This window comes from Perca flavescens, chromosome 12 (genome assembly GCF_004354835.1).
Source record: "Perca flavescens isolate YP-PL-M2 chromosome 12, PFLA_1.0, whole genome shotgun sequence".
NCBI classification, from domain to species: domain Eukaryota; kingdom Metazoa; phylum Chordata; class Actinopteri; order Perciformes; family Percidae; genus Perca; species Perca flavescens.
The window spans coordinates 3,168,476-3,190,567 of NC_041342.1; the positions used below are offsets into that span (position 1 = coordinate 3,168,476).

The 22,092-nt window shown below is 41.2% G+C and overlaps 1 protein-coding gene across 1 annotated transcript in view; it reads left to right on the plus strand.

Annotated features, from left to right (window-relative positions):
* Window positions 1-21,480, plus strand: part of LOC114565155 (contactin-associated protein-like 4) — a 160,646-nt gene extending 139,166 nt beyond the window's left edge. The window contains exons 19-24 of the mRNA XM_028593043.1: window positions 1,580-1,804; window positions 4,778-4,911; window positions 11,060-11,147; window positions 17,128-17,346; window positions 20,319-20,390; window positions 21,160-21,480. Of these exons, the coding sequence (XP_028448844.1) occupies window positions 1,580-1,804; window positions 4,778-4,911; window positions 11,060-11,147; window positions 17,128-17,346; window positions 20,319-20,390; window positions 21,160-21,356 (935 nt within the window). The 3' untranslated portion in view covers window positions 21,357-21,480. The remainder of the gene's footprint in view (window positions 1-1,579; window positions 1,805-4,777; window positions 4,912-11,059; window positions 11,148-17,127; window positions 17,347-20,318; window positions 20,391-21,159) is intronic.
* The last annotated feature ends 612 nt before the right edge of the window (window positions 21,481-22,092 follow it).

Below are 22,092 nucleotides of genomic sequence, written 5' to 3' on the forward strand. Positions count from 1 at the left end.
TTTTACTGGAAATAGTGTGCAATTCATGTACTATTGGTTTTATACTAAGGTTACGGACATACTAAAAAATCTTGCATACTGTTTTAGCTACTAAATAGCATGTTAGCAATACATTTGGGACACAGCTGTGGTTAAGTTCCATTTGGAGCTGGTTTTGGTAGTGTCTGTTCGGGCTGTGAAAGGGTCCTGTCATTGTGAATTAGAGTATTTGACAAAAAGCACCATTATTGTAAGATTCTGGAGAAACATAATTTCCTTAATTTTAGAGTTTTTTTTCAAATCTGTGCACAGTGTACAAAATTCTACATGGCTTGGCTCCCACCTGTTTACATGATTTTGTCTATTTCCGCTCTGTTAGCTCTGTAAGATCTGCCAGAACAGCCTCCATACATAACTGCACTGTACCCTTCCGTTATACAACCTCTGGACGGTCAGCATTTTCAGCTAAAGCCATAAATTCTTTAAAGGTGCCCTGCCACACGTATTTCATTACTTTGTGGTGATGTCTGAAGTTCTACCACGGACTCTGTAACATTTTTTGTGGAAAAAACACCATGGTTACCTTGTTTCAAGCCATTCTAGCGTGGTATAAAGCCTGCAGGAAGACTCAGCTCGATTTCTGCCAGTTCTCATTAATATTCAACGAGCTAAGCTGCTTGACTCTGATTGGCTAACAGCTAGCCAATGAGAGCCTGGCTATCAGCATCCTTTACCCAGCGCAACCGGGCAAGCTCATGAATAGTAATGAGCTCAGGCAACATGATGTCAGACTGACCAGTTTTTGTAATTGGTCTGATTTCTCTGCTTATTTCTGTTCAGTGGCTAGAGCTGACAAAGGAGGTAGCAGTTCATTTTCACATTCACCACATACCACAAACACATATGGACCTACAGGTGTGTGTGTGTGTGTGTGTGTGTGTCACAATGTGCATTATATTGATGTAGGTTTTGTGATCTGTCTTGTTGTTTTGTTGATGTTGTCAAGATTTTACTGTTGGAACTAGGGACTGCAGATGTAAATTAGCCTAAGGCTAACTCTGGTACAATGGTACAAATGGCAATGTATGTTAAAAATTGTACATGGTCCCTAACAAATATAAAATCCCTCTGGACCTTTGTCAAGAGTATTTCCAACCATGAACAACAGTCCATAATACATTCTGCTCCTTCCATTCTGTGTCCCCAGGTGTGGGACATTTGTGTCTCTCATGTGACATATTTGCAAAAATAGTTTTTCACATCCATGCCAGAAATATTGTTGTGTTGTGTTCATGGTTGGAAATACTCTTGACGAAGGTCCAGAGGCACCAAAACGTTACTTTTCTTTAACTAAATGGTGATGCTGTAGCAACAGCAGTGTGCAGGATTTCAAAAATGCAGTCAAATATGAAAGCATTATAATGCTGTTGCCTGGGATATCTTTGAGTTTTGTTCTTTGAAAATAATGTAGCCACACTGGCAAACACTGTGTTTTTATACATCTTGCAAAATCTGTTTTTTTCCTTTCCATTTCTATTAATTGCCAGATAAAAGCCTGTATACTGTAACATCTCTGTGGCGGTCTCTCTTCTTCCCGCAGAGGTGTCGGCCGGCTTCAAGTCGGAGACGTCCATCAGCTACACCTTCAAGGAGCCGTACGAGCTGAGCAGGAACAGCAGCGCTCTGCCGTCCTCCATCTACTCCGACATGACGCTGAGAGGAGAGAACGTCTCGCTGAGCTTCAGGACCAACCAGAGTCCGGCTCTGCTGCTCTACGTCAGCTCCCACTACAGAGAGTACCTGGCGCTGCTCATCAACAAGCACGGTAAGGAGGCTTTTATTTTGAAGGAGTTTGTTTGTTTGGCTGCAGCTTGAAGTAGGGGGGTCTCATTTTCTTTTGATATTGCCTCATCTAGCTTGAATTGTCTTTCCTCCAAGATCAGGTGTATCACTTTTTATAAGCCTCTTAAACACCTCTCCTCCTATCCACTTTCCTCTCTCATTCCTTTTTCACATCCTCCCCCCCCTCTCCTCCAGATCCTTTAGACTTGAGGTTGAATGCCCTCTATCATTTATGAGAAGCTTCTCATAAGCTTTTTTTTCCTACCTGTTTGACTCCTTCTCCCCTGCAGTCTTCTCTTAACACCTTTTTTATTTATTTTTTATTCCTACTCCCCCTTTTTGCTCACAAACCTAAAATGAAAAGTCTTGTCAAGACATTTTCTTTCTGCCTCTCTTCATCTTCCTCCCTCAACTTTTTGTAATTACTTGTTTAATCTATTCATAATTACTTTGGCTGAAATCTTATAATCAGTATTCATAATTAGAGCTGTAACATTTCCAAATTTTTCCCGTGCAATGAATTGCCTCAGAAATAATTGTCAGAAATAATAGAATTGTCTCTTTTAGTCACATTTAAAAAAGATTAATTCATGTATTACTTTTTCAAACAAATTCAAGTTTTGACTGGATCCCAGGATGCATCTTTTGGGCATGTTACTATATATGTGACCCAGATAATGTACTAACAACTCTGTATTATCATATAACATTGTATTTCTTTCTTAAATTAACATTGACTGAGATGGCGCCTGCCTGTATACGTGACGCGGTACTGTCTTTATAACTAGCGTTATAAGCTAATTAGCGGTTTGGGGTAAAACTGTTCACGTTCGATTAGCATGAAAACGAATCCCAGAGATCAGTTGACAGTAGAAAATTATTTAATTATTGTTACAGGTCTACTCATAACAGTCAGATGTCTGTAGTTATCAATATCATTGTCATCACCTTTCTTATACAATAAACACATGACAGCTGTTGTTCAGACCTTCACTACACACCAAGGTAAGGAGGTTTAAAATGTCATTACTATATTTCAATCAGGAGAGACTTCATTTAAGAGTGAAAGTAAGTTTAATGAACATGGTGCATGATAGGTTGATATGTTAGAGTCGTTGGCGATTAGACTGCAACGCAATGTTAAATTATAAGGGGTATAGAGGCCGTGGATATATGCAAGATGTGTCAGATCTTTCCTCTGTCTGGATTCACACCCCATCAGCCTCTACCGCCTTTTAATCCGTCCAGCCGGGCCGGCTATTATGTTTTTTTGTCTCAGGCTGAAAAAAATGTGTTAACCGGTCTCATTACTGAGACCTGATGAGTGATGCTGGTGGGGGGGAATAAAAGTTTGGTGGGCTGCTAATGGGTGGCAGGTCAGTGTTCTGTTTTAGAAACTTTTGTGTAAAATAATTATGTTGTGAGTTTTAGGAGTAGTAGGAGGCACTTTAAATTTAAATTTACATTTTCATCATCCAGGAGTCACAGTATTGGCACTTGCTGCCAGATTAGATGTAAATGGGTTCTTTCTGGTGTTAATGACTCAAAGAAAGCTGATGGACAGCAAGGGCATTAAAGGTTTTCATGCTGACAGTGGAGTCTTCAGTGAAATGCACTTAAACTGAAGTGTCCAATTAAATCCCTGAGAGCTTTCTCTTGTTCGGCTCATTTTATTCTTATTTCTTTTCCCACTCTGCTGCAGTTAAACCTTCTCCGCCCAAACACAGAAATTCCTTGTCAGTCACTTAAGTCAATCACTTAAAGGAACACGCCGACTTATTGGGAATTTAGCTTATTCACTGAGTTAGATAAGTCGATACATACCCTTCTCATCTCCGTGTGTGCTGTAACGCTGTCTGGCGGTTCCAGCATTAGCTTAGCCTAGCACAGATCCTGCAGGTAACTGGTTCCAACTAGCCTACTGCTCCGAATTGTGACAAAAGTGAAAAAATAACGCAAACATGTTCCTATTTACATGTTGTGATTTGTATAGTCACAGCGTGTACAAAAAACAAGGTAACATGAGACACAGCCGTCTTCTAACAGTAAACTAACCGGGAACTATATTCTCAGACAGGCTTGCTGCAAGCATATCACTCCGCCCAAGTACTATATTCTTCCGCCTAAGAATATAGTTCCCGGTTTGTTTACAGTTAGAAGACGGCTGTGTCTCATTTTACGTTGTTTTTTGTACACGCTGTGACTCTATAAATCACAACATGTAAATAGGAACATGTTGGTGTTATTTTGTCACTTATTCGGAGCAGTAGGATTGCTGGAACCATTCACCTACATGTTCTGTGCTGGCCTGATGCTGCTGGAGCCGTCAGACAGCATTACAGCACGCACGGAGATGAGAAGGATATGTATGGACTTGTCTAACTCTGTGGGTTACGGTGAATAAGCTAAATTCCCAATAAGTCGGCGTGTTCCTTTAAGGCCTGCTTTCAAGAATGCATACATTTATTATCAGACACAACAGTTAACTGGAGTTATTCTTTCTTGGCAAATACTTAATGGGATTAATTACCATACTTGAAAAGTGTAAAACATTTTAATATGCATGCATTTTAAGTACGACGCATGATTTGTTATACTTCTTATTCAGCTTAAAAGCCTAAAGACATCACAGGGCTTTCTTTAAATCTGCTTTTAATCCTCCAAATATTAGAGAAATTAATTGGATTTGGAGTTGCGTTATTGGTAGGGAATTACAGTAACTTCTAATCCTCTTAATATGGAAAGCTTTGTTGACTCAGATACTCATCATTCAGATTCATCATTGAAGTGAAAAATACACACTTAAAAAAAAGACACGTAGAGATTACAAGATTAGACAAGATAAGGCAAGAAGACCTGGATGTTTTCATTAAGGGACAAAGTTTAAATTGAAAAACTTAGTGTGTGTGTGTGTGTGTGTGTGTGTGTGTGTGTGTGTGTGCGTGCGTGTGTGAAGATAAACTGGAGGTGAGATACAAGCTGGACAGCAGCCGAGACGCTGAAGTGTTGAGGAGCAGAGTGAAGAGCCTGGCCAATGGACAACTACACACTGTTACCATCAGGAGACTGACGGACTCTGTGTCTGTGCAGGTACCACACACACACACACACACGCACATGCATGCGCACACGCGCACACACAGACACACCATGTACTTATTTACACCATGTATCTGTTGGTACAGAGAGGTCAGTGTATATTTTGGTCATTCGATTTTCATTTCATAAACAGGTATTAAAAAACAAAAAAAGGATGGTTATTTGATTTTCTCTCGAAAATAGAAGTATTCAGAGACCGGATGTTGTCATCTCCAAGGCAACAGCGCCAGTGTAGGCTGCCACTGCCAGTGTTGCTTTCAGCCCGGTCTAAAATTACATTGGAAACCTAACCTAACTCTTGATAATGCTTGGAGGGACTTTTATTTCATAATGTCACATTTATTTATTACACTCTCTCCCTGCCTTCCTCTGACTCGCTGCCTCTTTTGCCCTTTGCCCGAAGAGAGTCAAACTTAGCCTGGTGAGACCGTCCTGATCTGGCGAGCTCCAGTTCTCCACTCGCAGATCAGTCAGGCATCTTGAGATAGAGAACATTTGGAGCCGTTCGCCAAACGACCGACCAATCAGCGTTGGGGCGGGTTTAGGTGTGACGCAACGAGCAGGTGGTGATAGACAGATGGTTTATTCAATCAGCTGACCAGTATTTTCAGACAGCGGTAGCCCTAATTCTGTGAATATGGACCGGGGAACCTGAAATGGTTCCTTTTATTCGTAAATTCTCGTTACACAAACGGCAAATATCCTTTAGCGACATGTTGCTAGCTTGCTGAGCTAACGAGCTATGCTTTGCCTGCAGCAGCAGGGGTAGCCTGGCTTGTGGTTGATTTTCGTTGATTTAGACAGATGGTTTATCCAATCAGCTAACCAGTATTTTCGCCCCTTCCCAAAAGTTCTCCAACGGTAAGTTCCCACATGGATATGCCGAGCAAATGCGAAGCGATCCATCTGGCGGAGTCAGGTTAAGTCAAACCAGCTGTGGACTTGACTTTCAGTTCACGGCTGTAACGTTACCGTTACATTAACGTTACAGCGCCAAAGTCTGCTCCCAGCAAACTTTCTGTTGCTGCTGTTAAGCTTGCTGATCTGGCAGCGAGTCACTGGCGGTTCGGGATCAGATCATGGGGATCAGACCTCCGGTGCTGGGTCTAATGTTGACTAGTGACCTGGGTCGCCGGTTCGCTCTATGTTTGCTCGCCTGGTGCTGACTGACTCTGGTCCGTCTGCAGAGCTGGCGTTACCCGCTCTAGCTAAGCTGGGAATCAGACGAATCTCGTGTTTTATTCATATTTTCTTTTCTTTGCAGATATATATGCTTTGATGCACTGATGTCAGGCAGACTTGCTAGTTGCTTTTAGTCGGAGTCTGTGAGATAACCAAACTTCCTTTGAATATAACGTGCAAATAAATAGACGGAAATATTTATTATTTCAGTCCGCTGAAATAAAAGTAAAACATATAGGCTATTGAACTATAATTACTAATGCATATGTTTATATGTATTGCCTCATTTATGTATTTCATGATGAAATGAAAATATGAAATAGAAAATGAAAATTGAAGCAGGTTTTAAATTTTCACATTCCCTTTTGACAATGAAAAGGAAAAAAACGCCTTGTATTTCAATTTCAAACTTTTAATTTTAAAACAAATAACAAATAACCATTCGTTTTTTGGTTTTTTTAATATCTGTTAGCGAAATGAAAATCGAATGACCAAAACATACACTGACCCAGAGAGTAGAATGATTGCATGAATGTATTTTGTGAGACAAAATATAACTTAAAAGGAGCTCTAAGCGATGTCACACGTTTTTTAGGCTACAACATTTTTCGTCACATACAGCAAACATCTCCTCACTATCTGCTAGCTGCCTGTCCCCTGAACACACTGTAAAAAACATCTCCTCACTATCTGCTAGCTGCCTGTCCCCTGAACACACTGTAAAAAACATCTCCTCACTATCTGCTAGCTGCCTGTCCCCTGAACACACTGTAAAAAAAACACGGTCTCTGTAGACAGCCCAGGCTCCACAAACAACAAACTGGCCAACCTGCACCACCAAACATAACAAACAGTGTTAACTGACAAGAAGGATTTTGGGGGTGGGGGTTTGGGGGGTTAGTGCGCGGAAGGGAGGGGACGGGATGAGGAGGAGGGAGGGGCGAGCTAGCTTCCGTTTTGTTTGACAATACTTTGAACGTCAACAAGAAGTGACGTCACCCAACATCGCTTCGAGCACCTTTAATAGAGCAGGAAACTAATTCTGGGTGACACATTTGAGACAGGGCGTGACATTTTGATTTGTAAGAGCAGAGTTAGACATGTGCGTAAAACCGTTAGCGTAGCAGACAATTAGAGCCTGCCAAAAGAATAGTGTAACTACATTTTAGCGATCAATGAGGCTTTTTATCACTTTTGGCAGTCTCGAACTGAGCAGAGCTTAATTTCAGTTTGAAGGTTTGTTCTGTTAGACTCCTCCTTCTGAGAATGATATTTTTTAAGCACCAGAAAAAGACAAGGAGCAATATTGTCTGCATTATTTAAAAAAAAAAAGAAAAATATGTTAATTGGTATCTACCTGAGCGTGGGATGTATGCTTTTGACTTGCCATAACTGTTTACCTACAGTATTTTCAGCAACAGAGACCAGAATGATACAAGTGTCTTTGGTATATCTCACACTTTAACTTACTTTATAATGACCAGTGCCTTAAGGCATGTGCTAAAATGCTGTTGCAGCCAATTAAACTTACATCACTGTACAGAACATGGTCTCCATCCATTTACTGCCTTCTCCTCCTGGGGAAACAGGGACAGTAGCTCTTATTAGACAAAATTTCTGTCACAATTTGACCAATTTCCCCAAAAAAGTGACAGTTTTGAGCACATGGCAGTACTAATTATTTGTTTTCCCACTTTGAGATGACACGTCGCCTGCTGTCACTCAAGATAATATACATTAAAGCTTTAGTATGTAACTTTTTGATATTAATAAACATCCGTTACATTCAAGCCATTGCCAAATGAGTTGCTACAAAGCTAATTAAGACTATCAGCTCCACACAACTCTCTCTGGATTTCTCAGTACGACTGTGTTCAGAAGATAATGGCGTCCGGTGACTTTCCCGCGCAGAAACTCGAGTGAAGCTAATGACCTCTTCTGAAGAGTCCATCATGTTTTTTTAATCCTCCGTGCGCGGAGAAGGGGGTTGGGGTGAGCGGTCACGGAAGGCTTGTATCATGTGGACGCGCCGACAGTTTTGTTGTCATTACATCAGAAATTACGCACTATGGCTTTAAAATATTAGAATACTGGAACTAATGATCTACCAGAGACACATGTCAGATCACAATAGTTGTGTTTTTGTATCATTTCAACCAGTAAAAAGCAGGGACGAAAGAGAGTGCCCTTTCTACAGTGCTGTTCCTATCAGCGATATAAAGCCCCAGTGATGACATGATACGGCAGGGCAGCGGGGACAAACTACACATTAGAAGAGCTTCCGAGGAAATATGAAGCGTCTTTATCCACTGAACTTCTTATCTTGTTAACAACAGTCCCAGATGATATACGAGGTTAACTTTGTCTAACCAGCAGCCTGGATGTCTGCGTAACATCAACACCCTGAGATGAAATACAAGGTGACCTGGTCGTGCATGGGTGCAGCCTCCTGATTCGCTCAGCTCCAGTGAAATATGAGCCGCATCTCATCTTGCCGGTATCCATCCCCTTGAATCATTATATCGTTAGCGACATACTCCGGGGACATCAGGTGAACCTCCACGGGAGCTTGAGTGTGCTGTGTCCTGATGGCCAGCAGCCTACAGTCTGCACACTGCTCTCACAACAGCATCAGATCCTGTCCCCCGAGCAGATGTCCTGCTGAAAAATGACTCTGTGAAGCCAAAATGTCCTCGGGGCTCCCAATATACCGTGTCCTCCGTTTTCAGAGAGGCCAGTGCCGGTTGTTTTCCCTCCCAGGGTTTCCTGTTGATCTCAAAGCACGCTCCAGTTAGTCCCACTCTGTTCAGACAGCTGTTCTACACTCCAGGTTATACCGTGTGGAAACTGAAATAAACTCAAATAAATCAATTTAAAATGAAGAAAACTTGACCTGGCGCTAACCTTGTGTCATTTGTTGTTGTTTTTTAACTCATGAGCACAATGTTATCTACCTGCAGACTGATCTCATAAAGTGGTGTATGTACGACACGCCAATTCGTATGCCGTTTTCGCGTGTTATCAAGACGCAGAATCGCTTTTTAGCGTGTTTATCAACGCCGTTCGGCCGCCATTGACCTACATTACGTGAATTTCACCTAGGACTTTCATCCAGGAGAGACGCCACATGGCGTGTATGTTTACATCTGCTGTATACAGCGTAGGCATACACGCGGAAAGCTCAAAATGCGTACAGATAACACGCCATTTGGCTTTAGGAAAGTGGCGTGTATGTTTACGCAAAGTCATGATGCCATGTTGCTATCTGCAGCAATTTTACTTGCAACCAGTTATATGTGTATGTGTCCGGTTTTATTTTGAAATAGTAGATATCTATGTTTAAAAAGGGAAACACTGTATTTGGTTCTAACAAATGTGCATTCAACCCACTCGCAACCAACCATTTTTATTCGTCCTAAAAGTTGATTTATGACCAACTACCTGCAAAAATGACATTCCCATCAGCCTCAGCTGTAGTTTTGCTGCATTTTGTTTGTAATATTTGCTAATTAGCAAATACCAGCATGCTGATACGCTGAACTAAGATGGTAAACATGGTAAACAGTTGCTGACGTTTGCATTTTAGCTCAAGTCATCACTGTGCAAGTACAGCCTCACAGAGCTGCTGGCATGTTGGTACTGCAGACTCTTAGGGCCCTATCTTGCACCCGCACGCAGCGCAGCGCAGCGCAAAGCCCGACGCAAGTGTCTACCGACGCAGTTGTCAATTTCCCGTTTAGCGCCCACGTCGTTTCAATAGCAAATGCACCTGCACCCATCTGTGGCCCATGGGCGTGCTGGTCTTACAGGGAGGTGTGTTCAGGTGCATTCTGGGCGTATTGCTATCTTGAGGCAGCGGGAAGCAATGGCGCCATTGACCAACAAAAACCTGGTCTAAAGTCAATAACGCAGCATTTCATTGTTACTTTAACAGCACATTAGTAAAATGTACCTAGGTTTATGCACAGCGGGCGCACACTATGCTTGTTACACACACAGGGAGACACATCAGCACACAAACATGCAAAAGATTACAAATAAAAATATTAGGGTGCAAATCCTTCATCATAACAGCAATGCGCCAAGATCCAAACACGCCTGGCTTTTAAAGGGAATGGGAGATGATCTCTGATTGGTTTATTGCATGTTAGGCCCAAAACACACCTCTGATTAATGAAGACAATAAGGACAACCCTTTAGAACGGACCGTTTTTTCCGCCGTCAAACTAGCAAAAGTGGATGACCTGCGCCAGGCGCTTCATGCCGTGTGCTTGGATTGTTAAAATAGGGCCCTTAGTCCTGTTTAGATTTGGAGGAACATGTACGGCACTTAGTCTGGTTTTAACTTGAGTGAAAAAAGAGAACAGATAAATACTGTCTGCAGTCATCTGCACCAACTAGAAGCTAACCCACATTTACTCTTAGGTTCTTATTTTAACCAGGGATTCAAGTGATACCTCATTGAAGTAATCCTTATTTAAAACTCCTACTTACAAATGAAAATGGTTCTATAAGTAAAATATTTAAAAGAATCTCTCTTGGCTTTGATGTCCAATGGCCTTTAAATGCTAAAGTTGAGTTTGAAACAAGTTTGGCTCTGTTTAGCTTTTCTCTCTAAGACCACATTGCCAGAGTCTGTGGAGCGGCCCTCATTATATTAATCTCCAGTGGAGAATTTCACCACGGATGACTGAATGTTTTGCCCTGAAAGTCTGGACTCTGTCACTCATTTCGCCCACTGAGCTGGTGAGATAAAAGAAAGGGAAAGCTGTTCTAAAAATGCAACTATAAACAAATGAGCCTCCAAATTCAGATATTGACAGGTTTTGACTTCTACACTGAGAAAATAATGGCACAAAAGTCCAAAAGTAACTTTCTTTTAGTTAGTCTGGTGTTGCAATAAAAAAAAGTTGAACCCCCAGTTAATAAGAGATATACTGTCTGTTGTTTGTTTCAGATCGACCAAAACGCCAGAGAAGACTTCAACCTGACATCTGACGGCGAATTCAACGCCATCAAGTCGCTGGTGTTGGGCAGAGTGCACGGTAAGTGAGGAGGCAGTAAAAGCAGAGACAAGGCCTTTGTAGTTAAAGGGGAACTGTGCAGTTATTTTAGCTTAATTTACCTTAACTGAACAGCTTCGGAGTCATTGGAATGGTTATATGACTTTTTTCGAGTTAAATGGTGGTCATCTGTGAGCGGGAAAACCACCCTTGTAACACCGGCCTCGGCGTCAGGAAGTATGGCACGATATCAGGTCTCGCCATGTAACAAATTGCTTCACGTTACTGCACACATACGCCCATCCAGGAACCGGCTAACAAGTTAGCGATCGAGTTTTTCACACTATCGTCACGGCTGAGCCGGCAAAAAAGAGGCAGAAAGCTAGGAAAGCATTGTCAGAGGAACAGAGAAAGAGGAAACGGCAGACTGACCGAGAGAGGAGTCAGACACGAGGAAACATAGGAGCTGTAGGCGGGGCTCTATAGAGAAACCTGTGAGCAAAAATCAAGAAAATAGCAAAGAAATGGCCAAAACCTGGGGTGGCCTCTAGCTCACCCAGTAAGAGCGTTTGCCCCATGTTGAGTCCTGCAGCGGTGCACGGTTCCAATCCAATCTGCAGCCCTTTGCTGCGTGTCATCCCACATCTCTCTCCCCCTTTCATATCTTTCCACTATCACTTCTTTATAAAGGGAAAAAGCCCCAAAAAATAATTTCAAAAAAGAAATGGCCAAAACTGCATAGCGCCTCTTTAAAGAGCACTCCGACTCGCACTCATTTGAATTGAATAGCTCTGATATGTTTGGCCTCCACCGACACTTCTCATAAAAAGCTGCAGGAATAATGCAGCTATACCTGTTAGTACTAACATGACATTTTAAATCACTTCATCACACTGATGTAAACAAAAAAACTACTTGAGCAGATAGTGAAATTGGATTTTGCCACATAGTTCTTGTGACTTTAAACGGAGACGTTTGAAGAAAATCTGGATCGTGCCACAAGACTTGTGCTTGGTTCTTTCGAGAAATAATTGTAGACATTTATAAAGAAAATGTTTAGGGCATGTCCGCTCTAACTGGGACCTTTTGGGACCGATTGGTGGGATTGCTGTGAACAAAGTACACACAGCGATACACTAGTAAGAGCCAATGAGGTTAAACCATTTATCAGCTAATTCAAACAGCCTAAGTTACTGTATTATATGAACATTTAACTTCATTTAATATTGTTGGTGGCGTTTTCTTTTGCGGGGTGCAAATGTTCCACCAAAACAAGTTTCTTCCTCGAGACTACGGCTCTCGAATCTCACTTCCCTTATTTGATATCTCCTTCCTCCTCTGTTGAACCGGAAGTTGTTCTGGCCCCTCCTTCATGAAGGCCATCTCAAAGCTCTTATTCCTGCCCCCGAGAATTGAGGAGCGAGCATCGACGCTGGAACTCTGAGGAGCTATGAGGAGCTATGAGCGAGGATACACAAGAGCAGCCTTCCTGGAAGCCGTTGGTTAACTCCGTGACTTGCTTAAGTCACGTGACGCTTCAAAGGAAAGGATGTCTTAACCCTACAAAAACACAGTTCCTCCTTTCCTCTCTCCTCCCGTGATTTCCTCCGTCTCTCCGATGCTTCTTCGTCTTCAGTGGGATGAACCAAGATGCGAGGAAGGGAGGCGAGTGGGGGAAACAGGGATGCAATTTAAGGGAAGTGCGATCCAGCATAATTTGCAGACGCACCAGCAGCGTCCGGAGCTTAGCGCCGCCCAAGACAATTCTGATTGGCTTAAATAAATGCAAACAACCCAGAGAGTTTCTTTCTACTATCCCAGAACGTATGTGTGGTGTAGCCAGACCTTACTCAACAGCGCTGTGGAGATAGAGCTGGTAATGCGAGACTAGCTGGTTACTAAATTAACATTGAGCCCATACAGACTGATTACCTTCTCCCCTTGCTGCACTGATTTACATGTGTACGCCAGGACTCTGTGACATCACTGTTGGCTGTGGTTACAGTTGCAGCTAAGCACACATGACCACACTATTAAGCAACTGTAAGAAGGCATTCAGAAATGTCAACAGCAGCTACAAGCGCACGTTAACACAGGCGCACACCTACACAATAAAATTTTAAATGTTCAATGCCTTATTGCGCTGATGTCACCGAGGCCGACCCGAACCCAAACATAATTTCTAAATATCTGTCCGAACCCGGCCCGGCCCGTCAGGGTTTGACTGTTGGGTCCCGACAGGCTCGGTTCGGGTATCCATCCTCTAGACCACACCCATCAGTGATGCTGACTGTGGTGAGAAGTGAAAACAAGCTTGACGTGTTTAACCAGAGAAGGCAAGGACACACTGTTCGCCTGCCTGCTGATTAGTTACTCTTTAAACCTCTGCCGAGGTATCTATTATATTTGGACAATTTTGAAATTAACAACACTGGTACGTTTAGGTTGTAAGAGATGCATCATGTTTGTTATTTAAGACATTAGATTTAAGTCTGACTGTTTGCTCAAATCTCTGTCCGCCTCCTTCTCACTCCCGTTACAGAAGTGAACACAAGCCCGTTTAATGGATGCTTTATAGCAAAGTGTGGCCAACCCAGGATGTTTTAGTGCCCTGCTTTATCAATTTAGCTGTGTAGTCCTGGACAGGGACCTGTGACAGAGTCAAGGTGAGACAGTAAATGTCCCGTCATGTCTCCATCAGAGACGGACTGAGATGCAGGCTGTTAATAACATTAGGGGCTGAGAGGCTGTAGACACAGCTCTCCTAAGAGATAGACAACAACTGCACTGTCGATTATCTTTTTGGGGCACTTTTTGGCCTTTATTTCCTCAGAGTTGAACCCGCAGCCACTGCGTCGAGAAGTAAACCTCTATATACGTGCGCCTGCTCTATCAAACTATCAAGTAACACCAAATTAGTTTTTTCAGTGTTTTTCTTGCTTTTTGACATTGTGTTTTTTGACCCTTTTTTCGACATTTTTGTCACTTCTACGTTAGATGTTTTTTCCCCACTACTACCAACTCATACAAAGAATTTTACACTTATTCTTGGAATTCGTGGACACTAAACCTAATTTCTGAGTTTAAAAAGCAGAAATATGCTATTAAATTGAATAAAACACCCAAAATTCAATGAAAATAGTGTACTGATCCTTCATTTTACTTGAGAATAGCGTTAAATGGAACCATCCATGTTCATTTTTGGCAATTTGGTTGAAAGAAACCCACATTTCTGATATAGACATTTTTTGAAAATGGGTCAAATTTGACCCGAAGACACCAGGAGGGTTAAGAAAACATGCCAAGTTTTTTTTTTTTTATCTTTTTGGTGTTATGTGGCACTACAAATAATGTATTTTCAGACAGAAACATTCCAGCAGATTGTCACTGTGTTGTTCTAAGTTTGAACCTCCCTCACAAGCAAGCATTATTTTTCTTTTTAAAACATTCAAAAGGCTGTAATTGATATTTCAGAGGCTTTTTGTTTTTACTGCATCAGTGCTTGAACATTGTAATTACTGTTGTATGTTTGCATGAAATTGAATGATTAAAGATATTGCATGCAAAATTGTCATTAATTGGTTAATTTAGAAACGTATTGTTTGGGGTTTCCTGTCAAAACTTAATTCAACATGGTGTTTGAAGCAACTAAATGCCATGATAAAATTATAAAAAATATGTCATTTTATGTGAGGCACGCACACACCATATCTTGTAACTCAGCGCAGTGTGTTTTAACCCCGTCATGTCAGTATGTGACCGGTCCTCCCCTCTGTCAAACCAGAGGAGGCGGAGAGTCAGATCAGGATCAGGAAAGTGGATTTTCTGTCGTTTCCTGCCAACCCTGTCATCCATCAGCCTAGCTAATGGACCCAGAAGGAACACAGAGAGGGTAGGGGGGGGTCCCGCTTAGAGAAGTGTAGAGGCTGCAGGAATGTTTCCTGCTGCTCTCATCAGCATGCAGATGTGTCCTGGTAAAAAAACACAGTCACCTCTCCGTCACTGATGCAGCTGCTCGCGACGGGAAATGTCGCCTTTCACAGCTGCTGTTTATAGTGCTGTGGAGGAGCGGAGGTGAATGATGGAGAGATTTGAGTCCATCAAATGAACAGATAGTGGGGAGAGCGCACATCAGTCTCAAGGAGTGATAGCTGCAGACTGGAAGCTGAATCACTGTCTGCTGAAATGAGGGTGTGAGTGTCTGTGTGCTTGGTATTTCGGATCGGACGGTGATGAGCATTATGGATCTTGACTTGATGCCACTTTGTGTGCTGCTGCTGCTGCTGCACTCAGCGGAGTAAACAAACAAAAGTAATGTACTCAGCATATTGAAAGAATGACATGTTTACAGGTGCCTTATCAGCCTTGCGTTTACATGCACATATTCCGGTTTTTGATCCTTATTCTGAAAAAGACAATATTCCAACTAAGCTGTTTACATGGTTAATGAAAGTGATTATTCCACTAATATTCCCAATTACATGCAGCACTGCAAAATAGGACTCTTTCAAGTTTTCGAGTGGTGGTGGCCTTTTTGGAGCGTGCATTTCATTGTTTCAACCACCTTCTTGAAAACGTCAGAGTTGCGATATTTGTGCATATCCAAAAACCTTCTCCTTCATTTCTTTTGGACGTGCATCTCTACCTACCATAGCAACGCACTGAGCTGATTGTAAGCCATAAACAGGCAAGAGGCCATAAACTGTCACAAACGGAGGCAAAAACTCGGGGTAACACTTTACTTGAAGGTATCTACATAAGAGTGACATGACACTGTCATGATGACAGTGTCATGTCACTCTTATGTAGATACCTTCAAGTAAAGTGTAACCAAACTCAGATTAAGTAGCAGATTCGGAATGCACTGGTTACATGTCCAAAGAATTCTTCTGAAGCCCTTATAATACCAGCATATCACACATGACCTATTCAAAAATGCTATATTCAGAAAAAGGCCTTATTCAGAATATCCAAATGGAATATGCTGTTTACATGACCTGGATCAAATTTGGAAACTTTCGAAATGATAGTGGAATATTAGTGGGCATATAATAATGGCACCAATATACTGGCTATGCAATATTACATGTTTGGGATTCACCTCTGCTTATGTGACACACAACACAGTCGGGGCCTACCAAAAGGAATTCAAAACTGTATCCACGAAGAAATATGCTTTATTCTAAAAGCAACCATGTATTTTTGCTCTAATGAATGGCCCATATGTATTTAACCCTCCTGTTGTCCTTGGGTCAAATCTGACCCGTTTTCAAAGTTTCTATGTCAGAAACATGGCTTTCTTTTCAACCAAATTTCCGAAAAATAACATGGATGGTTCCACACGCTAATTGATGATCACTACTTTTATGGTCTACCCGGGACAAAATCTGGGACCATCCATAAACATATGTTTCTCTGAACTTAACTCTTAGTCAAGATAATTCCTAATTGCTGCTTATTTTACTCAATAATTAGGCGTAATTTCATGGAAATGAGATTTATTCACCATCAATTCCATAAAGAAGTGTAAAACTAGTGGTAATAACTTATGCAGTTGGCCAAAAAGATGTAACACAGAATTGGGTGGTCATTTATAGGCTACTTTATGCTTTATAAACAGGCAAACCAAACAGGAGAACAAGTGCATGGTTGACGGGAAGACAACACGAGGGTTAACTTGTAGCTGACTTGAAAAATGACGTAACGGTGCCTCTTCATGCCCTCAGTCTGAATGGAAAAGAGCCTGTATTTGTAATGCATGTCAGTACAGTGTGTGGGGAACCATTTGTACCGTGGAAATGCAGTGAGTATGTCTTTGTCCAAACTATTTTTGACAGAGAAAATAAATATGATTGAAAGTATACAGTTATACATCACCGATGGTTTAATGTCTGTGGGATGCTGAGATAAAAGTTAAGGATCCTATTTTTATAATGTAGATTCTGTAACTCTAGTAGCTCTTTTGTGCAGTTTACAACAATGATACATATTCAGCTCTCACTTGTCTCTTTTCTATCCACAGGGTCTGATGATTTGGAGCCAGACATGGCCAGGTTGGCGTCTCTCGGTTTCACCGGTTGTCTCTCGGTGGTCCACTTTAACTCCATCAGCCCTCTGAAAGCTGCTCTGCTCCACCCGGACACCAGCCCCGTCATCATCACCGGACCTTTAGTCCAGTCCAACTGCGGCTCCTCGGCGTCAGCCAATCCCTACGCAGCAGAGAACACACACCACCTTTCAGGTAGGAGAGGGGGAGTTTTATACTAATTATGTAATGGTTAGGACACTAATTTAGGTTTATGGTGTATAAACTTCTAATAGCTGTGGTCCTGCATATCTAGTCTATCCTAGAAGTCACAAAACAAGGTAAATGAAATGTATAAAGGCAAATCATATCCCCTTAAAAAGTTAGAGATAGACAACTGTACTGTATGTAAAAGCTCAGAAACTTGATGACTGGCTAAATGTAAAAAAAATACATAAAATAATATAAATATAAAACACAGCTAAAAGGACAAGTCTGGTGATATTTTCAAATTTTCTTAAATTTTTCATCATATGTCATGAAAAGACCAAATAAATCATATAGTGAATTGATCCTACTAAATATTGCTTATGTAGCCAAAGCCTGATATATCGTATTCCTCTGTGCCATACATCTCCATAGTTGTCTAAAAACAGTTAAAAACAGTGTTGCACTGGGTGAAATGTGCCCTCATTACCATGAATTAGGGATGCACCGAATCCAGATGTTTGGAGTTCGGCCGAATACCGAATCCACTGATTAGGATTCTGCCGAATCAGAAACTGAATACCAAATACCGAATCCTCCTCCCATCCTCAGTCCATTAACACAGTAAACACATTAAGGAAGTAAACAACGTCCACAGCCTCTAAAAAAAGTTAAATGTAACAACTTAATGTTGAATTCACACGCTCTTTTCACATCGTAGGAAAGCACATCGCTATAGCCAGATGAGTGACAATTTTGTTTGGCAAATTTTCGCTAACCAGTGTATGATGAAGGCATGTTGGGTGGGTGGAATTAGCAAGCTAACATTAGCTAACAAGCAGTAGCCGGCCGTTCGGTCGCTCCGCTCATTTGCCGAGAGAACGGCTTACAGCCCGGGAGAGGCACTGTCTGGTTAACATCAGATTTTAGCAGTGACTGTCCTTTCTTTGCCATACCTGAAGTTGCTGAATTTTGGCTGCTTTCTGTAGATTCCTTCATGCACAACTCGTCGTATTCTTTCGGATATTTTATACGCAAATGTTTTAACAGCGGCAATGTTGTGTGTTGTTTAGGGTCCTTGCCACCACGAGACAAATCAGCATTGTAAATTGAACATGTAGCTGGACTTGAATCGCCTTCTTTTGACTGAAAGTACTGCCAAACAACAACGGCGCCGTCATTATGTGCAAGCGTAGCGTTCGGTTAGGTGGAAAAAAATGTGAAGGTCCGGCAGAAACCGAATCCTTTCAACAAGCCCAATATTCGGCCGAATCCGAACCCGAATCCTGGATTCGGTGCATCCCTACCATGAACACACACATACACTGTAGTTTATTTTGACTCAATCCACTTACGTCCTGATGCCAAAAAATACGCACTAAATGTTTAATACGCTGCTGAAAACAGCCTGCAGTAATTGCATTATTATTTTGAGTAATATATATTTTTCAAACCACAGTGCCCAGCTGCAACAGGAAGCTAATTTGTTTTGATAAAAAAAAAGATAGCAGTTTTAAAGATGTACGTTTTCAGTAGAGCTGGGCAATATATCGATATTATATTGATATTGTGATATGATACTAGATATCGTCTTAGATTTTGGATATCGTAATATCGTATTATGGCATAAGTGGTGTCTTTTCCTGGTTTTAAAGGCTACATTAAAGTAAAGTTATGTCATTTTCTGAAGTTACCCGATTGTTGTAACTGTTTACCTTTACACACTTAATCATTATATCCACATCCACACTGATGATTATCAAAAATCTCATTGTGTAAATATTTTGTGAAATCAACAATAGTCAACACTACAATATTGCTGCGGTATCGATATCGAGGTATTTGGTCAAAAATATCGTGATATTTGATTTTCTCCATATCGCCCAGCCCTAGTTTTCAGTATGAATGAATGAACTGGGTGCCTCAGACAGGCACGAGAGTCGGACGAAAAAAATTGTCCAATTTGGTCTTTTCATGGGATTTGTTGACAACCAAAAATGTAGAATATCATCTGCTGTTTCCTTCAAGTATTAAAGAGGAAGGGACAGTCAGTGCAGCCGACAGCAACGACAATGGTGCAGTGTTGTCTGCCAAATTGGGATTCATTAAAAGTATTTTGGGTTAATTTGTTGTAGCTAATTAATTAATTAATTAATTAATGATGTAGCAAGACAAGCTACACTGCTTGACTCGTTCAGACCTGCTATGGCATTCGCCTCTGCTAACACACTGTTCATCTGTGCATCTGACCATGCGATTGGTTTGCAGCTAACACTACAGCTTTTGTAGGTGCCATTGGATACCACAATTAGTAAAAAAAGAGAAAAACAAGAATGTATATACTGTATTTCTTAAGACCAATATCCACTGTGGTTAATGGCTCTACTACAGCACTTTCTAATAAGGACGTTGATGACATTTTAACTAATAGCATAACATTAGAAGTTAGTCAAAGCAGTATATATACCCTTTTTCTGTGCATGTTTTGGGGACTCTTCTCTCTCTCTTTCTATATATGTACTGTAGAGTAACATGCGTGTCCTGTTGTCTTTCCTGCATGAAAGCCGCTTCTCCAGCTCATAAATGGGCTCATTAATCCAACACAGCATCCTGCTTGTTTTTTTTCGAGACAAATGTGGGATTTTCTTTCCTCTGGGTTCGTTCTCATCCAGTTCGTGATGCTTTATTAGAGTCATTTGGAGAAATTATTTAGTATTCCCCGTATACTCTGAATGATGATGTTCTCATCCTGTCTCTGGATTTTTCTTCTGTCCCTTTGTCTCTTTCTGATCCGTTTATTTTTTTTGTCATTCATCCTTTCATTTCCTATGATTCCCTCATCTTTTTCCTCTAATTGTACTTCTTTTCTTGTCCCTTCAATTTCTTTCTTGACATTTCTTCGGTTTTGTTGGTGCCCTTTGGTTTTTCCTTTTCGGTTTCTAATTTCTTTTCCCCCCCTCTGTCTTCTTTCTCTGCTGTAGATCAGTCGGGTTCAGTGGGTTCAGGTCAACCTTTAGTCAATGCTATCAGGACTGACTTGGCTCTGATTGGAGGTACTGAACCTTTTCACCCCTTTTTTTTACTGGAACTGGAACCTGTTTTATTGGTACAACAGCAGAATCTTTGATTTTTGGTAAACCTTTGACAATCATTAGATTTATTTGGTGCATTTTTCAACAAAGGGACAAAGATAAAGTTTAAAGGTTACACATCGCCTTTGCTGGAGCCAACAAAGTTGTGGACAGATGTTGAGCTCCAAGAAAGAATAAAGTGATGTGCCAGGTACAAGTCCATTGAAAACTAATTTGAAACTTTGTTGCTCTGCCAGCACAGATTGATTCAAAGAGAAGACTGAAAAGGTTAAATCTATAGTCGTGTAGATAGAACAAGTGAGACCCAGAGAAAAATCATTTAAAACTGTCCATTAAAACGGGCCTGACTGTCTCGGTGCACAAAGGGCAGTTCACCCAATTAAGCCTATGTAGGAATAATGTAATGTATAATAATTGATTTTAGACGTATTTTGAAATTCCAATTAAATGAAACCTGCTCTCATATTCTCAAATGTGCTCAGCAGAGCAGAAGAGTCCGGTAGATTCAAAAGATTTAAAATGGTGTTCACGTACTTGAAAGTTAGATTAGCAAGATAATTGAACCATTAGGAAATGAAATGTCACTACAATGGGAGAAAAATAGACAGATATTTTGTTCTGAATTTGCAGTAATTGAAGTGTAGGGATCACTCATGCGTATTGAAAATTGAAAAAGACAATTATCTGATATCTCGGCCTTCTACATATTGAAATGTCCTCTGCCTTGCAGGTGTCATAGCAGTTGTGATCTTTGTGATTGTGACCGGCCTGGCGATAACTGCCAGATTCCTCTACCGGAGGAAAGAGACGTATCGAAACCAGGAAGCAAAGGAAGTCAAACAGGAAGACAGTGCAGATTTCCCTTTCAACAACCAGACTGACTCCCAGAACGTCTCCACCGAAAACCCAAAAGAGTATTTCATTTAACTTGGAGGCCTGATGAGCTGATGAACAGGCAGGGAAGTCCTGCCACGCCTCCGAACTACACACTGCACTCAGAGACTTTGCTGGCAGAAGTGGCTCTACAGCATGTCGAGGCAAAAAAAATGAACAGTTCACACAGTGTTGTCTTTCCGTTGCTTTACTGTAAATTGTGAATATACTAATACAAACAGGCAACAGCGTTGGACTTATGAGGTGTTTGATATCCTTGTTTCAAGTGTAAGTATTCAAAAATGTAAATGTTGAATCAATGTCTTTGTAACAATCTCTGGCTAACGTCACTTTGTTATATTGAAATGTGGAAAATCATGGAGGTGTAAGTATTTTCATGGTGTGTGGGTAGGAAATGTGAAAATGTGAAAATGTGAAGCTATGCCCTCTTGTGGTTGGGGTTTCCTTAGAGAGAGATCGGTTCTTGAGGGCACTTGAAATTGGCAGGATGTTTTCTATCCGCTGGAAGTTAAAGCTACATTGTGTAAAAATTTCTCCCATCTAGCGGTGAAATTGAATACGACAACCAACTGAATCTTACTTTCTAGCCCCTCCCATTCCGAGCGCGTTTTAACTCCTACGGTGATCCGTCAAATTTATGTTACAAGGTAGACATTTTCATCATTGATGCGAGGAAAAGTATCCTAGACGTCGTTCTAGCGTTATACACAACCATGCTATAGTTAGCCAAGCAACTACAAGATTTCGAATTTACACAAATTGGCATAAT